The sequence below is a fragment of the Topomyia yanbarensis genome, chromosome 2, assembly GCF_030247195.1.
Source record: "Topomyia yanbarensis strain Yona2022 chromosome 2, ASM3024719v1, whole genome shotgun sequence".
NCBI lineage: Eukaryota > Metazoa > Arthropoda > Insecta > Diptera > Culicidae > Topomyia > Topomyia yanbarensis.
Genome location: NC_080671.1, coordinates 435,750,767 through 435,773,875, shown reverse-complemented (window position 1 = coordinate 435,773,875; position 23,109 = coordinate 435,750,767). Strand labels below are relative to the sequence as shown.

General features: G+C 39.0%; 1 protein-coding gene across 6 annotated transcripts in view; it reads left to right on the top strand.

Annotated features, from left to right (window-relative positions):
- LOC131685527 (high affinity cGMP-specific 3',5'-cyclic phosphodiesterase 9A) overlaps positions 1-21,442 on the top strand; it is a 580,386-nt gene extending 558,944 nt beyond the window's left edge. For all 6 annotated transcript variants that reach the window (XM_058969320.1, XM_058969322.1, XM_058969321.1 and 3 more), the window contains one exon: positions 14-21,442. In XM_058969320.1, coding sequence (XP_058825303.1) covers positions 14-1,426 — 1,413 coding nt within the window. In that variant the 3' untranslated portion in view covers positions 1,427-21,442. The remainder of the gene's footprint in view (positions 1-13) is intronic.
- The last annotated feature ends 1,667 nt before the right edge of the window (positions 21,443-23,109 follow it).

Here is a 23,109-nt window from a genome sequence, read left to right as displayed (position 1 = left end):
GCCCCCTTTCCAGGTCGCAGAGAAAACGTCCAAGTTCAAGGTGGACACCGAAAGCAGCAACCGCAAGCAGTCGCATCCGAACTCCCGCAAAGGGAGCCGCGAGAAGCGGCCGTCAATGATCGGCGAGTACTACACGACAGGTACGCGGATTCGTGGCTCCCACGGCAACATTCAGCATACTAATCGAACGTATTTTGGTTCAAATCGCGCCATTAGCTTAGATCAGTATAGTAATAACCGTCGAATGTCCGACGGCATCCAGATACAGACAGTGGCGTCGGATAACAGTGTGTACTATCACCAGCGGCAGCACCGCAGTCTGGAGCATGACTCCACCGGGATGTACTCGTCGTCGGACAAGAGTACCAGTCTGAATAGTACCAGCGAACAGCAGCAGCCGCCGCAGCAGCAGGCGGGGCCGCAACTGCAACAGCAGCAGCAACAGCAGGTGGGACTGGGGCCATACCAATCTAGTCAACATGCGCATTTACATCACCATCATCATCATCATCACCAGTATCAGCAGGCGGCGGCTGCGCTACATCAGCTGCGAGCGGTTCAGGACTGTGAGAACATGAACATTAGCGTTCCGTCGACGATGGCGGCTGTCGCTTCAAGCAAGCTGTACACAAATTTGAACAATAACAATAATAGTAGCAACAATAACAAAAATGTTGGGAAGAAAATGAACTGGAGTCAACAGCAGAAGCTGGAGAAGATTCGGAATGCTAGCAACAATAACAACAACGAGAGAGAGACTAGGCAGGATGGTACGAGTGGATCGATGGGGAAGACCGGGAATGGAGGAGTAAATGGTTCCAATGGGACGACGTCGAAATCAATCATATCAAGACTGAAACAACTGACTGGTAGGTTGAGCTTTAGTTTTGACTCGAAAGAATCTAAGAAACTGCAGCTGCTGGCGAACAGCAGTGGAGAGGACGGCAACGAATCTCAGTCCGACGGATCGGGCAAAGGTGGTTGCGCTCAGAGGAAGAATCGTATTTTGGAGAAATCGAAGACTGTTGACGTAGGAGGACCGATTGCTATTTGCGATGTCAGTGGGGAGTGCGTCGGGGACTATTGCTACCCCGGAGGAGTGATACTGAATCAACCAAAGTCGATTTCGCCGATTCTGATGCAACATCGGAACAGCGAAGTTATTAGCTCGATTAATACGGCTCGGAATCGGGCGTATAGCTTGGATGTTCCGATATCGCGGAACTGCTGTCGAAGTTTGAGTGGTAGCACTGCCGGTGGAGGAGGCTCCAGTTGCGGTGGGAGCCACAAAAGTCTGACCTTTTCGTTGAATAAATCTCTCAACGAGGAAGCGAACGATACGACCATCAGTTCCGGAGGCGGAATTCGTCCCCCGCCGCTTGATGACACCACTAAAAGTGCAGGCAGTATCAGCGAGACCATTTGACAACACCCGTACGAGCCATCGTTGCAGGGTATCCTGCTTGCATCAAGTTCACTGCAAACGGATTCTCCAACGCCACCACCTTCGAATCAATCGAATCAACTGTTACCGACCAGCAGCAGTTCCGGGGGTAGTCATCATCATCAGCAGCAGCAGCAGCAGCACCATCGGAACCGAAGACAGTCATCGCAGGAGGAAAACGGTGGTAGTGGTGGTGGTGGTGCAGGGTCTCAACGGGCCCCGTACGCCGAGTCGGAATCGATTTCCTCCAAGCACACATCGGTGCTGGTTAGCTACTGGACCTGTTTGACGGAACGGATGAGCTCGTTGATCTGCAAGTGCTGCGAACGGACACTGCCTCCACCGCCGGCGGAAAGCGTTTGAGAATGAGGGGTGCGGGTGGTGGGCGGTAGGTTCAGCGTAGCGTTCGGTTGCCAAACAAGGGTGATGCGGGGGGAAGCGTTTCGGACGGGTGCGTTGCCTTTTTGGCCGTCGTCTCGTGTGTGCTCTAATTCATGTCTTTGTTAGTTTTCAGGCTGCCGAATTGTTCTTATTCTATTGAAATTATTTTTTAGAAGCAGACAAAATTTCTGACGGCACCACCTGTTGGTGTCTAGCTGAAACTCGTTTGAATTTCGACTTAAAGACGCTGAATACCTCTGGATAAAGACTCGCCATCTCTATCTTATTCTTATCATTTATCAGTAAGTGTCACTCCAGTCGAACACGAGACCTGTCAAAAGTCCTCAATCCGAAGAAAATCGCTTCGAATCCTTCTGGAACGAGAACCATTGACAGGTCTCGTGCTCGATTGGAATGAAGCTTACTGATAAATGATAAGAATAAGATAGAGATGACGAGTTTTTATCCAGAGGGATTCAGCGTCGTTATTTCGACTGTACACAAACAATATTCTGTCGGATTAGATTGCGGTATATATTGGAGTGTAATTCGTGATCTTCCAGTATACATTTTACTTTTTCGTAATTGAGTTCTATTGCAGCCGGTTTAGGTTGAAAACGTCACAAATTAGGTTTGTTGCAGTACACGGAAGTCAATCCGGAGTAAAAAGAAGCAAAAAATACTTGCTCTTTTTACTCCTATTTGCTACCTGAAGAAAAAAGAGAAGAATACAGGAAGGATTTTCTCCGGAGTACTTCCAGTTTCTCCTGGTACTGGAACAAACCTATTAACTCAACATATTTGACAGTCCGATAGTACTGTTAACAGGAACTCGAATTTGTTTCAAGGGAACCGAATTGTTGACAAAAAATTTTCTAAGGTCATGTAAACTTAATCTCGACAATTTTATGATTAGGGAGTATAAACCAACTGTCAAAATTCACCTTGAGGAGAAATTCTGTAGGGGAATTATGGTTAAAACCGACACCTTAAGCTTAACACTTTTTCTAAGTTGCCACAAAACCAATAAAATTATAATTTTTATGCAGAATTCTTCTTCAGAAAATTCTTAACAAGACTTAATTTTTTCAGCGCTTCAAAAAATTAATTTCATTAAAAAATATTGGTTGTAAAACATGGAAAACAAAGTTACTTTTTGTAAGCACTGCGGGTAAAACCGACACCCCATAGGGGTAAGATCGACACCCCCTTTAATTTATTTTCTCTCCACTTTATTAAAATCTTTATCTTTATTAAAAATGAGATATATGCGTGATTAATAAAGTGTGAGTATGTATGATGCAAATATGTGCTTTTTATTGCTTCATCATGTAGTGAGGGGAAGAAAGTTCGAAAGCGTAGTACTATAAATAAGAGTATTTTATGCTATAGGATTATTTATTGATATGAGTATTTCCAAATAATCCTTGCGCACATCATTGCAACCTCCAGTGTCATTTTATTTAATAAGAGAAGATTTTCAAGCGTTCTACGTTCTGCTAATTGGATTCATTCACTTATAAGACACACACACACACACACACACACACACTTCTTAGTAAAACTATCTTTTTCAGATTTGATTTTTCGGACTCTGATCATCAACGATCTATTGAAGTATACATAATATCATTGTCTCATTGTGATAAAATTCGTCTATGACAAACCAAGAGAACACTAGAAATTTGGTTTGATGACCTTTTTGCAGAAATAGCAAAAGCTTCGTTAGAATCAGATAACCAAAAATTCCAATTTTTGATTTTTAAAGAGACTTACAAGAAATAAACACAATAAAAGTATTTCTGTGTATTTCTGCTAATACTATAGTGTTTTAATAGGTTAATTGAAGTGTCACAAAGATCCCCAGTATTTTGAAATGAATCGCAACTATACACAACCATCTTAACAGTGTGTCGGTTTTACCCTAACCATAGGGTGTCGGTTTTACCCCAACAGCGCACATTTTTTTATAAAAGCAATTAAAAATATTGAATTTTTCAAACTCTTCTTCAATGCACCTAGTTGATCATAGGACAGGCCGATAATAACAGGTACTGAAAAATGGGGTGATTTGAAAAGCTTTTGTTCGGTTAAAACCTTAAAATCTACCAACGAAATTTTACATCCAGACATTCGGCGCACTAACGTAAATCCAATTTTTCTTCTAAATAAACGTACTAATAATATTGTATCATTATGAAATGAATAAAAATTTGATTTCTAGGAAAAGTTGTGGGGTGTCGGTTTTTCCCACAATTCCCCTACAAACTGTTGCTTGGCAGTGACCGCTGTTGGTAATAAACATTAGAGAAAAGTTTTCTCTTTCGTAAACTGCTGTGAGCTGTATTCAGTTGTAGCGGTTTGTCCGAAATTTCTCCTCAAAGCGAATTTTGACAGTTGGCTGTTACGCCTCGATTGTATCCCAGTAGAGTTCAGCCGAAAATGAGCCGGAATTCTTGCTGGTTTTAATTAGTATTTCGGCTCCAGTGACACAGCCGATTCTAATTAAAATTTAACTAGGATGTCAAGAATTGTTCTCTCCGGGCAAGATATGCGAAGAATAAAACAGTCAGACTAGGAACCTTTCATTCCATTGTGAAAAATAAGCAGTGCTCCCAAACAAAGCTCGATTTGCTCGGTTGGATCAATAGTTTGTCAGTTTCTCTGGTTTGACATGGCCTTCGCATATCTCGATTAACGACGCTGAATCCCTCTGGATAAAAACTCGACTAGTCTATCGTTTGTTTACCATTTATCTGTCAGTGTCATTCCAATCGAGCACGAGATCTGTCAATGGCCCTCGCTCCTGAAGGACTCGAAGCGATTTTCTTCGGATTGATTGCTTTTGACAGGTCTCGTGCTCGATTGGAATGACACTTACAGATAGATGATAAGAAAAAGATAGAGATGGCGAGTCTTTATCCAGTGGGATGCAGCGTCTTTAATCTCGATCTCTATTAGGATAACTAATGTAAACAGTACTTGTGAACTGTCGTAAAAAGTGAAGTTTACTGTGTAAAGAACTCTATGGTTAAAATAAATTGATTCTGCTCATTCGACAAGCCTCACACTGGTTTGTTTTTGTGTATTTTATTGATTCAAACACTCGTCAAACGTCAAAATATTGTCAAATAATTTCGAAATTACTCAGTTTACAAATTTTATTTTGATAAACTGTTAAGCTTAGAGTTCGAACGCTTTCTGTTCCATCACTACTTGTTCGGTATACTGTCTTAGATGGACTAATTATAGAAAAAATGAAATTAATAGATTCTGTGTTTTGGTTTGAAACTGTGAAAACAACTGTGACTACTCCACCATGATTAACACGGTCACAACACTCGTATCCATATCCCGTATTCGAAAAGAAGTGCCATCTACAAGAGCATTTAACTCTATTTTAAACAAAACATATCACTTTCTATCAAGACTCGACACTGATTAGAAAATGATTTATCGGAGATCCGAATGCGAAACACAACACATACACACACAAACCGCTGAAAGAGTTTCAAATCAAACGAAAATCCGAATTTACGTAGAAGCCCTCGAGTGCTCGCTAGCATTTGTCGGGGTCTATTCAGTAGGCCAGCGAGTCGTTTAGGATTGATTTCGAGTAGGTGACTATCGTCCTATTTACATTGCCAATGAGAAAAATAGAGGAAACAGACATCCAAACTCGGAGAAATTATTGCGATTATCATACCTTCAACGTTAAAAATTATTATTCTTTGACTGCTAATTTTTAGTTCGATTTCCGTTTGGGCTGTCAGTCCATCCCCTAAAAACTACTGCTCTTGCCAAAAACCTAATCCTTCCCCGGCACTACCTTACGGCATTACTTCGGGGAGGGGTTTTTATGTGCATAGTACCCACCCTAATTCAACTACCTGGAAATTAATTCCTTCAGTAGGATTACAGCACCACTCCTCGACACATCACCAGTTCTTGGTCATCCGCATAGACTAGCAGCACAGACTAACAGACATAACACTATGAGAAGATTCCCTAAAAAAACATAGATCCGACAATTTTCCCAGAACACTAGTTACCTCTCAGGTTTGGGAACAATTTTTCACTAGTGGTCTATCCCCCATATGCTTGTTCATATGCCAGTGGCGCCATAATTTCAAATGTGGCCACAGTCTCAACTACAAATATATTTGAAATGACCGTTAAAGCGGACGAAGTTTTGTTTTTGAGTGTTACATCGTTAGTCTGTGCTAGCAGTTTTTGCATGACAGTTGGAAACCTAACTGTAGGTCGAGACTTAGTACTCCTCCCCTAAGAAGATAGTTTGGGCGGCAAACTTCAAATTGTCTAATTTACCGAGACTTTCGGCTCCCTTGTGCCATTCAGCACCGCGACTTGGCACCCGTGTTCCATTCAACGACGCAACTCCCACTAGAACCACTTACCTTCCCGACATGTTCACGAACTACTCGGTCTAGTTCCCGACGATGGACCTAGCCTACTCCGACGGAGAAATCCCCGGCGAGAGAAGTTCCCCAAAACCGAGCGAACCAACCAGGTGTCGAGGCCAGTTCGGCGATTCTGGCGAAGCAGGGCGTCCGGTTTGCTGGTGCCCCGGCGACCCGTGACTGGTATTTGTTTTGTAGACCAGAACCGGGTTCTGCAAATAACTCAACATTCTACACAGACAGCTGAGACAATAGTTGTGTGCAGTGGTTCATCAATTGCTTCTCAGCTCGCGCTATTTGACAGGTGCTTGACGTCTATCATAAACAAAGAATAACAGCGATTCTTGCTTCTCTTCTACTTGAGCGCCGTCTCGGCTCTTTCCTTCATTGTCCGAATGATGTATAGACTTCGCTTTTCGGAATTTGAAATTGTTTATACAAGCCGTGATCGCTCTCCGCAAATTTTGAAGTGGATAATCCTGTTGAGTACAATACTCTCCAAAAATTCCCAGAGTATGCAACCAGCATCGAAGAAGAATTTCCTGTTTATGACAGTAGTACAAGCTTCCGTATCAAATATGTGCCAGGGAAATGACCCGCAGCTAGAAATTTTTGGAGCCCCATCCTGAGCATGTCTGGGAATGCCTGGATTGATACTCTCAAAGTGACGTTGGAGATTCAATCCGATCCAGAAACTTTCTTTACCTTCAAACCTTTCAAAATGCCCCGTTAGTTCTTCGTGGGAGACTTGTGCTGCTCCGGTGTTATTCCGCGTAACTTCGTCTTACGGTATAATTGACCATATCGTAGGAACGTGCTCCGAGAAGAACCTTCCTATGTCATCACCACATGACATGTATCGCTCTAGAACAGATGTCACGTTTTAGTGTGGCTCATACGGTTCGGAGCAATATATTTTGCTCCTCTCTGTTTGTTTCGGTACTTGGTCTCTTAACGTTACTTCTGGCTCTTCCTTATTTTCTGTTTTCTTGGCATGGAGCCCTCGCTAACGTTTTAGTTAGCTCTTCCGCAAGTCACAGCAGTTGTTTATTACGTTCCTTTCTCACTGTACATATTGGCCTGATTGAAAACCAACCAAATTATCGACGAAGTTAAAATAAACACAACAGACTGGGAAAGAACCATGCGCAACTCACTGTGTGAACGAGATCTATTCCCCGAGGGTTGCCACCTCTAGTACGCCTTTCACCCGGAGATTTTTACTGACCCAGGATGCAAAAACATGGGTATAGGCTCAAATCAGACAGATATATTAATCAGAACGATTTATCGACATTTTAGAAAAATTTAATCGCGTATTATTATCTAAAAAACAAGTATAAACCTTTTGATTCCGTCAGTAACTCGCTAGGGTTGGTTGGTTGGAAAATTACCAAATTGACTCACATTCACCGCTGTTTTGTATTGGCAAAGCATAATGCGTACCACTGTTCAGTTCCGTTCACATTAGGCTTTGTGAACACTAATTTTTCGCGTTAGTAAACAGTTTTGTTGGTTTAGATGGGTGTAGAATTTCAATTTCCCGGTTAACCGCAAAGAACCCAAGAGCACCAGCCACTCTCGCTGTAGTGAATAAGCCGAGCATTGCTTTCCGCCACAGCGGAAGAGAAGAGTGAACGACACTGCAGCGTCTGCTGGTCAATCCCGGACGGGTGGCAACCCTATCCCTTTCGTCTTTTCGCCCCGCTAAACCGCATTTCATGTCAATAAGATACTCGGGCAGCCAATAAGCGTTCAAAATATACTCATGTTAACATCTAGTGCATTGTGCCCATTCCCTTACGTAAACTGTTACTATTTGATCCTATCTCACTTTTCAGCCTGACACTTGCCGTCGCCGGCACTCCATGCCGTTGTCAACGCACGAATACCGATGTGACGAAGGCGGGTCCCTCTGATGGTCCTCCATCGTCGCCGATGCAATCATGTTCGATCGCTCTCTTCTGAGCGCTAGATGGTTCGAATGTGCTGATAGCACACTAACGCGGGCCACCCGTTTCTTCTGCTTCACACTGCTTCGATCTTCGGCACTTTTTGTGCCGCAGCAGCCACACCGTGCCACAATTCACACAAACTATCCGGTTGACGGCAGAGAGACCATCGCTCTTACGTCTGCTCACGTTCGCGAGGAGCGCACAGTCGAAGACGGCACTAATAGGGAGATACCACTTGCTATGTAGGACTTTTCAGGTTATTGTTTGGTTATGATGGCAGTTTTACCTCTGGTCGAGAGCCTTCTTTAGGAACTGTAAGTCGTAGTTACACTGTTTAAGATCCAGTGATATGTTTCTGCGGAATATCGTGTGCTGTTGGGAATAAATTATGTTACTTCAATTGAGAATAATTCATCTCGTAGTAGACGAATTTCGCGCCAAATTGTATTCAGAGTTGGCAGCACCCTCTCGGATTCTAATCAAACTTTCTGTACATGAAGATTTTGTCACAAAAAGCCACTTTGCATATTTTGTTTTTCCAAAAACGATCTAGACTGTCTTTTGAAAAGGGCCAAACTTTTTTACCAATTTTTTTCAAATGGTTATAGTCTAAAAATGACAAATCCTACAAAAAATGTTGTAGGAGTGGTTTTCACAAAATTATTCAAATTTTCGAAAAAAAATATTGAAAAAATCCTTCATTGACTCCTACACTGAAAAAAATCGATTTTTAAAATTTAAAGTCGATTTACAAAAAAAAACCATTTTTGATTTGGATGAAATTTTGTTCCAAGATTATTATGTTCCCTACCTACCATCAAAAATTCAAGTAGGGTACTTTTAAGAAAAAAGTCATTTGAAAAAAATTTTTCCTTGTCCAAACTGAATTTTTTTCTTCAGTGTAGTTTTATCGAAAACTAAACCAATGAAAGTCATAATCAACTCAGAATCCAATAAAACTCAGTTTGTGAGAAGCATATTTTTATTAAGGGGTTAACTACTTTTTCATTTTTCATAAAATCGATTTTTTACTTTATCTGAAAGTACAACTCCTTGAGAATGTTTTCCTAAATTTTTATTAAGATCCGAGAAATAGATCAAAAGTTACAGCGCTTCCAAGCGCGCTTCGTCTACCAAGAGCAGTGGTAATTTGAAATTTTAAACTCGATTATCTCGAAATGTCGTTTTACTAAAAATGGTTTTTCCGTGATCACGATTGCCGAAAAATTACTCAATCAATTTGCTTAACTTTTTTGCAATTGATCGTAATTAATTTTTCTCATGCTTTAACGATTTCTTTTTTATTCATAAATTTTTGTGTCATGGATATGATTTTTTAGTACCATTTTTAGAGCTTAAAACAGCGATCTTTTACTAAAAACGTTCTCTAATGCAGGAAAAAATGATTCAATTAATCGTTAAGGTACGAGGAATACTCATATACTAATGAAATTTTTTGAGTTTTGGGATTTTAGATGATCTCCAATCGTGATCACCGCAAACCTCTTAAATAAAAAAGGGTTTCGGGGAAAAAGCCATAACTACGCCAATTATCAATTTATTTTACTAAACTTATGCTTGTTTATTTTACTGAAAAATGTACTGCTAAAATATTATAAGTTTGATGTAATGAAATCATTGCTTTATTGCTTTACGTAAATTCAAACTTTCTTGACATTGTCATCACTAAAAGGTATGTAACCCCTTAATCAAGAATTCCATTGAAAAGAGTTTATGTAGTTAAACAAATATTCTATTATTACTTTTTTATTTTCTTGTTTAGTGCTGAGGAAGAATCAGAGAAAGAATAACCACCACAACATTATGTATTGAATTTTACATAATTATTTATTTATTTTTATATATTGTATTTGTCCTAATACTATCTTCATGCATGCTATTTTGTATTATTTCTATACAAGGAAAATATTTTTGGTTCATCTTCTTAATTAGAATACCTTATCGTCTCTATTTGCCCCCAGGAATAGGCACAAAACTGTCGAATTTTTGAGTTCCAGATATTGTTTTGGCGTTATTATACAGCTCTTGGAGTTATTCTGACATTTTGTTGTACCGTTCAGTGAATATGTAGCAGAAAATTAATTTTGTGAAATTTTTATCAAAACAACTGCCCAGTTATATAACTCTCGGGGACTTGTTATGGTATTTCCAGAGTCGCGAGCAAGATTGGTTCTTTTTGCCATTCGCTTGAGAGTGGCACAAATAGCATCATAGGGTCCTTTTCCATGGGATGCTGCAACAAAATGTCATTCTGCGCTTAACTCATACTTTGTCTGGAATCTACACAATCTTGCGAAGTTTTGCTAATTTTTCTATTGTGCTGCTGTTCCATCAGACATAAAATAAATTTTGGAAAAGTTTGTCAATTGTTTCATAAAATTTATCAGTTTAGAGAGGTACAAACGAACTGCAGTCTTCAAGTCTTCCAGTCTTCCGATCTTCCAATCTTCCAGTCTTCATTCAAGTTTGTTATGAATACATACCAAATTCGTTACTGATACTTTTTGCATATATCAGGCAACTAGCAGCTGGGAAAATTATTCTAAGATGATTATGACTTTCATTGGTTTAGTTTTCGATAAAAATACGCTGAAAAAAAAATCAGTTTGGACAAGAAAAAGTTTTTTTCAAATAACTTTTTTCCTAGGTAGGGAACATAATTCTTGCAACAAAATTTCATCCAAATCAAAAATGTTTTTTTTTGTAAATCGGCTTTAAATTTTTAAAATCGATTATTTTTTTCAGTGCAGGAGTCAATGAAGAATTTTTTCAATATTTTTATTCAAAAATTTGACTAATTTTGTGAAAATCACTCCTACAACATTTTTTGTAGGATTTGTCATTTTTAGACTATAGCCATTTGAAAAAAATCGGTAAAAACAAGTTTGGCCCTTTTCAAAAGACAGTCTAGATCATTTTTGGAAAAACAAAGTATGCAAAGTGACTTTTTGTGACAAAGTTCTCATGTACAGAAAGTTTCACTAAAATCTGAAAGGGTGCTGCCAACATTTGTTCGAGTTGGCGCGAAATTCGTCAGTAGGCACTTAGGCTGGCGCTTTCGTAATGACTTCTCGATCCTTCGCGTGCTTGTGCGTGATCTCTGTACGGTATGAACTTTCGTGAGCTAAGAGAGTCCCAGTGCAATGACAGTTTCCAAGCAACCAAAAGTTCGTATAAAGCGGACCCTACACGAACATTGTCAATAAAAATATTGTCAAGATTGCTTCAATACGTCAATCCCATTTGAATTCTACAGAATCAATACTTTCAAAATGTCCTTACACGACCAATATATTGATCAATAATTAGTTTATTGTCAATATTTCTGCTCCCTTAGTGTGAATATCCCGAATCTGGAAGATCACCCAGCACGCTCTGACAGTCAAATAGGACCTTTCCTGTTGCTGGTAAATAAGTGAGCAACACAGGGATCGTTACTCCCCAACCAAATGTACGATTGCTGTGATGGAAAGGCATCGACCATTTCTGTACTACACAGGGAGCTGCATAAGCTTCGCATTTTAAGTAATTTTGCAATACGTTTTCTGTTCTAATTGCGGCTTAAGCAGTTTTCAAGTTCCATTAAAACTGAAGCAGCTTGAAAGTTTACTAAGAACTTTATGTGAACTATAAAGTGTGCGTTTTAAGTATTATCCGCACTTCTGGTTGTTTGTGTTAATTTTCCCTCGAAACTGATGGATTGTCTCTACGATTTTTTAAAACTACGCTAATTAAGAATTTTTCTCTCGTGGGTTCGATGTGTAGCGTATCGAAGCACTACGAAAAGCCGTTGTTAGCATTTCGTTTGGTTGAGTGAAGACCATAGTTCCATTTAGGACAGGATCCGCCATCTCTGTTCCTGGCCATAGATGTAATGCAGAGCAAATAAGGAGAAAGATAAAAAATACTCTTTGCACTTTTCATGCGAACCACCGCTCTACTCTTTCACAATAAACCTCTTCACTCCGATATGTGTTGCTCCCATACGTACATTCTACTCCATGGCTGCACACCTCAAAGAGTAGAAATAAAGAGGCTCTTTAGTGTGAATCTTGGTCCCATGCGCACGGAAGCAGAGAAGGCAACCAAAAAACATTTTAAAAATCCAATTTTTCCATCAATCTTTAGCTGAATTGTAGTTTTATTCGCCTTCCTACCTGCTTGCCAGTGAGGGGAGGCACAAAAAGAAGGATCTTCAAGGTGACTCTTTGCGCGAAATTGTGCAGCTCTTGGTGCACAGATCTTTCTCTTTTTCGTTTTCAAGTTTCTCTTTGTGCGATCGTTCTGTACATTGCAGTGTTTTTGTGCTGCTCATTTTTCATCGGTGTATTTCGCTCTTTGTGCACATTGAGTGAGTAAATAACAAGCCTGTCCCTGGCTGTCGAAACAATCTCAAATCAGACCCAAAAATATTTCTAAAACTACATCAAATGTAAATTTGATTCTTCTATAAAACGAAATCTAATCGAATTTGAGAATTCGTGAAATTGGTTCATATAGAATTAATTTTTAATCTAATCAAAACGAGTAGATGTTAATCCAACATATGTTAGTATGGCGTTGGCGGTAAAACATGATGATGAGTTATGTTCTTCCATAGACCATGCGGTAGACTTGGGTGCAACGCTCAACTCCTACTTAGCAGAAGGCAAAGAATTCTTTCCTTTCGATCATGTCCATATGAACCTGCATAGTCCTAGTTTTCCGTTCTAAGTTTATAACTGATTCGCTCTAGAATACCTATTCATCTTTCAATTTCATTGCTTTCGTTTCTCTTAGTCTCAAATAGCCAACAAAATCGATACAGTAATCCAACATATTGGCAACACTGTTGAGTTACTTTCAAGAGGAATGAAGGATGAGAATGTCTATTAAACATAACTCCACAGTGTAATACGCTCTTTGCGTGTATGCCTTAAACAAATAACTTTCTGCTCGTACGTTCTCGCCCGTTATTGCCGCATGGTTTTGTTGACCAATGATGCATCGAACGGCCAGATGGCCATTATACGAGTAGTCTTCGTAAACAGTTCAACTCATGTTTGCCAAAGAGCTAAGTCAATGATGAAATCCCAGCCATCCGTACGAAAAGAACTGCCGGGGCCCTCTTTGCATAGCCTATCATCCATTCTGGAACTGATTCCGGTCACTTAATATAGACTAAATTCTGTGGGAATCTAGCTCATATTTCTAATAAAATCCCCACTCAAGGTTAAAAAAGTCCTTTCAAGAATCCTAATGGAAACACATTCATCCTCCCATGAGGATCCCATAAGAATCTTGAGATGAATGTCATCAGAATCCCGAGAGGGAATTAATCGGAATTCTACCATAAGCAAAGATCGGTAAATCGGATTGCTAAGAAGGATTCTATCTGAATACCAATTGGAATACTAAAAAATTTAAACAGTATTTTGAAAAGGATTATATCAGAATGTTATTCATTGATGCACCAAAAATATTTATTATTGAAAGAGAATAAACCGGGGTCAGTGACTAAAGCAACGATACTGGGACCTTAGAAATTATAGATCACAAATTTTATTGAATCGGTAAAGTCATCCTAATTGTAGAACCGGTGAATTGTACGGCTCGTTATCCGAAAAGATGTACATCGTATAATTCCCTTATTCCACGTGTGAATGAGGATTGCGATACTGATTGTGTTATATCCATGGGTCGAATTAAAATATCGGACCACCTTAATATTGCGAACGTTGGTTTCAAAAGTTTCTAGTCTAGTCTAGTCTAGTCTACACATACACAGCCAGTACATGTAGGGATCCTGGAAAATTGCAGACGTTCGCCTACAATTTTTCTTGTCAATATTGATGTTTGTGGTAATATGATATGTGACACTATCATTAAAGCGGCCAGCCCAACTGTGCAGCGTACAAAGTGAGGATGTTTCAAAATTATACGGCAATTAAATTATTCATTTAATTAAGAATATAATCAACGAACAATTTCAAACCTTGAATAAGGCAGAAACATGGACAACCGTACTGATCGTTTCAATTTGGTGGGGATTTGATAAATCGTTGGGAGTGACTTGGCTAAGAGGGTTAATGTCACTCGTTTGGTCCTAAGTTCCTGGCATGGGATGGGACAGAAGTATTTAGCCCTGTCCTGGCTAATGAGCCTAGGTTATAGAGCCTTTACTCGCTCTACATCTTGTCCTGGCTAGCTCTCTGCAAAGAAACATAAAACATAATGTCTAACGCATTTAGTGATACGAAGATGAAATTTTAATTTTTAAATCAAAAGCTTACCAGAAAAGTGTAAACCTCTTTTGTAAAGAGCTAGGTATTAATTTAAGATAGAAATCCTGAAAATATCAGTAATTCTGATGACCACAAGAGTACAAAAATGAAACGAAAACTTCGTTATATTTATACCAGACATACGTGTGAGTCCCGATTCCAAGCAACCGTTTCCGTACGCGTTATCGATGTTTGCACGCCAACAATTGATTATGGTAACAAGATGTACTAGAGACAGGCAAGAGTACTATACTACTGTTTTATTATTGTTATAGTCTTCTATACTACAATCCTAATGAATATACAGACTATAGTATTATTAATAGAAGAAAATTTAATAGAACTCAATAGAACTTTACGGAATGTCAAATGTGCATTCTGATAAAAATTGACTACACCAAATTTTTTGAAAATGAATTTTCAAATATAGTGCACTTTATATTCGTAAATGTTGAATTTTCGAACCACCCCAATTGCTAAAATATTGCGGCGAAAAAAGGAAAACTTCGCATCAAATATGAATTCAGCGCCACAAAATTACCCCAATGTGAAGTTTATAATCGTTTATAAAATTACGAAATAGGACCATGAACAAAAATCATGTGCTTTATAATTATGTTTAATTTCCCTTCAGCAACGCCCGCATAACGCTTTTATTAGTGGAAACATTTGTTTTTGTTTTGTGAACTTCAGTCACACTTTCCACCAAGTCACTATTGAATCGATTTTCTGTACGTGAACTAGTTCACAACTTTATGAATATTATTCATAAAACCAATGGTTAACTCATGATGTTGTTCATAGATTTAGAAACATTAGTACACAAAATCAAAACATTATGGATATTATCTCATGAACTAGTTCGCGAAACTCGGAATTTTGTTCATGAATCCTTTCAATCCTCGTGAACTAATTCATGCCTAATATATTAGTCACGATCCAATATCCGTGCTCGTGAAATAGTTCACAAAGTTATGAAATATTTTTCATGTATTCGTGAACTGGTTCATGGATCCTAGTATAATAGCCACAACTTACCATTCATGCTCGAGAAATAGTTCACAAAATCATCAAATATTGATCATGTATTCGTGAACTAATTCATGATTCCTAATATATAGTCACGGTCCATTATCCATTCATGCTCGTAAAATAGTTCGCAAAATCATGAAATATTGTTCATGTATTCGTGAACTGGTTCATGATACCTAACATAATGATCACGACTTACCGTTGATTGTGAAATAGTTCACGAAATCATAAAATATTCATGTATTCGTGAATTGGATCATGATCCCTAGCATACGTCTGACAATTCGTCAAATAGTTCACAAAATTATGAAATATTATTCATGGATTCGTGAACTAGTTCGAGATGAACGCAACGCTCACGAAAAAAAAATCGATAACACACACACACACACAACGAGCCTTTGTTAGTATTTGGTTTCGTATCAAATTGCTGCTTACGAATCTCACAAAAGATTCCCTTTCTTCTCCACCCTTACATTCCCCCCACCCATCCATCCATCACACGAAATCTCGACGGTGATGTTGTGCTGCACTACATTTTGTTTTGTTCAATTCTTTTCTCCGCTGCTATAAATAGCTCATGACCTGAAACTTCTAGTAAAAAAATCCGACGTCAGATTCCTAGATTAGAGCCGACAAACATCTATTCGCTAAAAACACCTCTTTACAACCCGTACCATGACGACATGTACTCGCTGCGTAGTAAAATGGCATATATATGCTTCACACTAATGATAAGTGAGATAATATCGTTTGGCTCCCCGCCGCCGCGCCGGTATTTCAGTACCGACATTGGCGCCTTTTGCTTTGTACCACTTTCCCGCTGTTTTATAGTTTTATAGTTAACTATATTTTAGAGTTGTTGATATAGTTCACAAAACTGTTGATATCTTGAACATGAGTCACATTACGCCACTTGTCAAATTGAAAAGTAAGCTTTATAATAAAATATCAGGATAAAGTGAACAGAAATTACGCAAATCGTGACTAAGATCTTGAAATCATGAACATAAACCACACTATTCGTGACAAAAATGTCAAAAATCGTAACTAAGATCCTGAAATCAAGAACATAAATAATCATAAATCTCTACTCGTGACTAAAATATCACGACAACGTAAATAGAAATCACGAAAATCATGACTAAAATATGACGACAACGTGAATAGAAATTACGAAATGCGCGACTATGATCATGAAATCATGAACGTAAATCCTCCGTCTTATAGAAAAATTCGATAGTAAACTCATGAATAAAATAGCACGGTAACGTGATGAGAAATCACAAAAATCGCGAATATACTCCTGAAATCATGAACATCGTTTGACTGTCGGCTGTGTATTCCCAAATTATGAACATGAATCATAACAAAAATTAAACATGTCTAGGGAACAACAACAGTAACCCAACCAAACATTCGAATGTAACGCCATGTATATATTCGGGGTGAACTAGTTTTTTAGAAACAAAATTGTTTCATGAATACGAGGTTTATTATTCACAATTTCAGGAATTTGGTCACGATTTTAGTAAATCGTTCAGTTCACGAAATCATGATCTTTTGTTCATGAATTTATGAACGGATTTTTTTCCGTCGGTATGGCTTCGTTCCCCCGCTGAATGAAGGCGTGCTGGAACAGTCTACTGTAGTTCGGTCAGTCCTGCTCGTCTTCTTCTTCTTCTTAGCTTCTGTTTGGCTTGTTTGTGAAACAAAGCCCAAAATGGCACAGCATATAAAGCTATATTGCCAGTTAATTTTCGTTTATAGTCCGATGGACTTTACTTTTTGTGACTAACCGACGATAAACTCGCAGCGCCACCAAATTGGTCCACCACAGCACGAGTAATTCGCCCAATCAAGGTGAAAAAAGCGAATTATCTAGCACTCGGTGAGAACCAACATGTCGACACGTTGAAATTTTCACCGGAAGTCGTCCTGCTCGTCTGAATAAGCAAGTAGGGGAAGATGGGGTAAAACGCACCCTCGGGGCAAAATGCACCCCTTGCTTATATCGAAAACAGCTGAAAATTTCTAGAAAACGGTAACACCAGTCGGAAGTCAGCCATAGTAAACATACTTTGTCAAAGTTTGATAACCGTACATAAATAGCAGCTCGAGAAATAAATAAAAAACAATAACGTGCTCTTCTCATGTAATTATTGTGGCTCGTACAACAAGGATTTTCCGCTCTTATAAATACTGTTTTACTATTATATTTGAGCATTCCAGTTCTATTCATACCGCTGTTCATTATTCTGTCGCACTAGATATGAAAAATCTACAAAATAATTCACTTTTTGCTAAATTTATATCTCAGCTCAATCGGAGGCAAAATGCCCTCTTCTCTGTTTTTTCTGATTTTTAATCGAAAGCAGAAAAATCGTTTTGAAAACCTACCAATTGCATAACCTAAGGCTATTTAATGGCACGCTTTTGTGAAATCTCGTCAGAAAACAAAACTACTTGCTTGTTCGCCGAGCATTATGTCCCGTTGTTGTGGTGCATTTTGCCCCGCTTATTTTTCAAAAGGTGATTTTTATTGATTTTTAAGAATTGAATTATTTTCATGTTTTTGAATATTTTGAAAGCGTTATGATTTTGATTACAGAGGAAAATGTTGGCTAAACGATATCATTAGTAAAATTCTCCCAATTGATGTTCTATAGCTTAGTTATGAGCATATTTCCTTAGGGGGTGCGTTTTACCCCATCTTCCCCTATTTACAAAATCTACATAAGCAGAATGGTCATAGTGTGCGACGATAGAAATTTTTTCTCTGTTTGTTTTTCTTGTTTTGAGGCAATCAACAAAATTGTTTCCAAGGCAGCTGAAAACTTTTTTTGGTAACTGACACCATCAGTTTATAAGGCCTTGCGGGTTGGAATAAATGCCGAGGCCAACAATTGGTAATCTTCAAACGATCAACACCGGAGGGTTTGAGTTTTTCTTTAAATCAAAATGAGACTCGTTCGGTTTGGGTTTTGGGTAGAAAATTTGAAAATCCGGCCATATTTAATATATATACAAAACTTACCGTTCTACGCTGGCGTATCAGCTACCGAAATCGGTGTTGGATAATACGGTGAACTATGGGCGCCGCATACGATCTTGAACCTGCTGAAGGCAACACTTATGCCCCGAATACTACTGGCACGAGCGATCTGTGGGGCGTCAGAGAAATTCGGTGTGCACTTCACAAATGCCATTTGTCCTTTCCACCAGCACGTAGAAGCCACAGCTTAACGCTTAAAATTGTTCCGTTAACTCTGGACCAGCAATCCAGCGTATTGTACTTAGTATTTCACTAACGGGAATGTGTCGGAAATGATCCAACCACCAATGCTTCGGAAAATGCAGCAAAATGTTGCGGACTCTTGAAACCAGCGGACACTTCAGAAGGAAACTTTTGCCTGACTGAACTTTCTTATGCTGATTTCGTTTTCAGATCAGAGTTGCTCTAGGTTCGCTCGGAACTGTCACTTTTGCATGAATATTGTAAACATTAGAGCGAACCTAGGGCGACTCGATTCTAAAACCGAAAACAGCATTAGAGCCATCGATGCACTTTAACTTATTAATGTGGGAAGTACTCACTAAAACAAAAACCGGAAACAGCACCGACATTCAAAATTTTTAACTATTTTGAAGAAAAATATATGAGAAAGGCAAAAATTGACGGGAGTGAAAATTTCTTGCGTCCGACGCGCAACGCGTGCTTTGATCGAATCTGCGAACGTTGGTTTCAAAAGTTTTCAAAAAATCATATTTTATTCCATTCGTAAAGGAGCGGTAGGGATAGGTTAGCCTTTTTCGGCGTTTCTATTCGATATATGACGCTGTCTTTCGTTGTGCGATTCAATTCAAATAATAAGAAAGACATTATCCAACTCGTTTATGTTGCATTTTACATATTGTTTTGTAGAAGTTGTGGGTGATATTGTGATTTCAAGCATAATTCAAAGTATTTTTTGTTTTGTTTAAAGAGGTTCTAACCTTAGGCTTATTCGCTTCTTTTTTCGGATTATTAAAATCTCCTTGGGAAAATTTCTAACCCTATGTGCGGAGTTGGGAATCGAACCCAGGTGAGCTGTACACAAGGCAATCTATTTCTCAACTACGCTATTCCCGCCCCGTTGGTATTTTTTTTTATTTCAAGCATTTTGTGTTATTTATGCTAAATTTTAATTTATTCCCCAAATGTCTTCTATTGGGAGACGATGAGTCCCTTTAGGCTGTGGTGGTGACCAAGAAACTGTTGCTAGTTCCGTCTTTACGATTGGTCATACTGGATATGGGGCCCCGTAATTTTTGGAGGTTAGTTATTCATTCACAATAATGCCTGTGTAACTTGATTATTTGTATCTCTTCAGTGCGTTACTAAAAATGAAAGAAATTTGAATTAAAAACCGTTTGTAGCTCAAAGTTTATATTGTCATTGTTGTATCAATATTCCAATGCCTCTTATTTATGAATCGAAATCGCACAGTGATTCTCATTATGTTGAAAGGTCATCAAACAACCAAGCGGATACTAGCGGCAGGCATTGAACCAATTCAAGCGTCGCTCAAACATTTTAATTAAACTTTCAATTTATTTTGAGCAAAAACAATGATATGTTTTGAACTACTTGTATACAAAGTTCGGAAGAAACTGAACTATAGTGACAAACAGAACACGATTCCCAATAAATCTGTGTTTGGCAAGCGAACTGCAGATGTGGCAAAACGATTCAGGTCTTCATCACATTTAGGACCGTCAATGTACAAACCTTCAAATGTAAAATCCTCCAAATTCTTCTATTTGAGCTCTCATGAAGGTCATCTACTGGCTGGTTTTAGCATCTTCTACTCTGCTTGGACCCTTTCAGACCTGATTGAATTTTCTGAAGCATTACAATATGAATTAAGAAATCAACGTAATGCATTGAAGTAAATTAGACGCAAATAAATTTCAAGAGGCATTTTAATGTAAGTAAACACCCTTTTTCATAAGCATTTGATCGAATTATTACTACATTTTTTAGTTTGAGCTACTAATTATAATACTAAAGTATGCGTTTAAAATGACTCTTGTGTTCATGGAAGGTAACCACGGTTCAAAATGTCATCCAAAAATACTGAATGAAAAAAAATGATGCTGTTTTATCGATGGCGGTTAAACCAAGTTTGCAAATAATGGGGATGAGGGATCGGTATTCCGCGGATGAGTTCATTAACTTATTGAAGTTAGATTGTGGTCATTCCTATCCTATCTAACAAACACAATGTTATACAGTAAAGGCCCGATTTTATCAGCACCCGATTTTATCAGCCCCGATTTTATCTACCCCCGATTTTATCAGTTTTTCGACCCGATTTTATCAGCTTCACACGAAAATTGATAGTTGGTAGTTTGATGGGCTCTAGCAGACAAACCAAGTTGAATTCGAGTAAATTCTTTTTTGAACTTATTTTTCTTATCTTTGAGATCCGAAACATGCAAAAAAAAAGGTTTTATTTTTTTTAAGTTTTTCACCGTCGGACCCCCGGGAAGTTTAAGATAAATAATCAGGAAAGTTTATGAGGGGTCTCAAAAAGAATATTTTAGGGGGTGGGCGTAGCGTAGTTGGTAAATCGATTGACCCCGCACATAGGGTTAGAAATTTTTCTTAAGAGACTTTGCCTAACCCGAAGAGGCGAATGACCTTAAGGTTAAAACCTCTATAATCGAAATAAAAAAAATAAAAAAATAATATTTTAAGAGCTTCGGTTTCTTAAAAAGAAAGAAAAATATATGTCCCGATTTTATCAATGTCCCCATTTTATCAGCCCAAAATTCACCAAGGGGCTGATAAAAACGGGTCTTCGCTGTAGTTGAAATTTATAATGAATTTTATGGCGGCCAGATATCTGCCCGTTTTGTTGTTGAGAAATTTTGTTGAAACCACAGTTCCTTCAAAAATTGTGCAGAAACATGTATTTTCCGCCGGCCCTTGTCCGCACTAAGTACCTATAATGGATGCCAAAACGGCAACTTCACCATCTGGATTCTAGATATCAACATCGCCGTTCGCCATGGTATAAAAGCCCGAGTGATCAACGATGAGCGGTGGGAGAGCTCCGAGCAAGTGTGGATATCAGTGAAACTTGCCGATCGCAATCTCTTCCTGTGTGTCGTGTATTTTCCACCTGACCGAATTCGTGATTACAGCCTGATCGATGTACATCTTTCCTCCGTTTCTTTCATCACCTCGATCGCTGCCCCATCTGATGATATTGTTATACTGGGCGACTTTAACTTACCTGGCTTGACCTGGTGCCCAGCAAGTAATGGATTTCTACGATTGGATATCGAAAAATCTGTGCTTATCAACAATGCCAGTTGTATCTTGGACAACTACAGTAGCGCAACTCTTCGGCAAATTAATAATATCATCAACGAGAACGGACGTACATTGGACCTCTGCTTTGTAAGTGCCCGGGACTACGCTCCGTACTGCTGCGCCGCTCCGACACCTTTAGTTCAGCATGTGCGCCATCATCCCCCACTACATCTTGTACTCGCTGGTAACCTAGGAGTGAGTTTTGAAGACGTCTCAAGCTCTATCGTCTACGATTTTAAAAACGCTGACTACGACAGCATCGTTAGCACGCTGTTGGATATAAACTGGGACGAAAATCTTAACAATGATGACGCGAACGAAGCAGCGATGACGTTTTCTAATATTCTTAACTACCTAATCGACCGTCATGTGCCAAAACGAACAGTCAGCACAAATCAACACCCTCCCTGGCAATCAACAGTGCTTAGACGATTAAAAACTGCCAAACGAGCCGCATTTAAAAAGTTCTCGAAGCATAAGACACTTGCATTACGAAACCACTACTTTCAACTCAACCGAGAATACAAACAGCAAAGCAGACGTGCCTTTTTTAGATATCAGCGAAACATCGAACGTCAACTGAAATCCAAGCCCAAGTCGTTTTGGAAATATGTGAACGAGCAGCGAAAAGAATCCGGGTTACCATCTTGTATGTCATTAAATGGAGTTTTAGGCACCGACACTAAGGAAATTTGCCAATTGTTTTCCGACAAATTTTCAAGCGTTTTTTCCGCCGAGAACCTTTCCCCACAACAAGTCGCTGCCGCTTCAAATCTAACTCCTTCTCTAGGACGAACCATCAACCAAATTTGTGTCGATAATGCTGCCATTCTTGCAGCAAATTCCAAGCTGAAAGCATCTAGTTCCCCGGGTCCAGATGGCGTTCCTTCGATTTTTGTCAAAAAGTGCATCAGCGGGCTTCTTGAACCACTTCGGCGAGTCTTTGTGCTATCACTCAATACTGGAACATTCCCTTCCTGCTGGAAAGCAGCGCACATGTTTCCAGTTCACAAAAAAGGAAACAAATCGAACATTGACAATTATCGAGGAATCTCGTGTTTAAGTGCAGTATCAAAACTATTCGAGCTGGTTGTCTTAGACCCTCTTTTCTTTCACTGCAAACACTACATTGCAGACGATCAACACGGATTTATGCCTAAACGATCGACAACGACTAACCTGCTCTCGTTCACAACATATGCAATGGATGGATTCGCTGATGGATTGC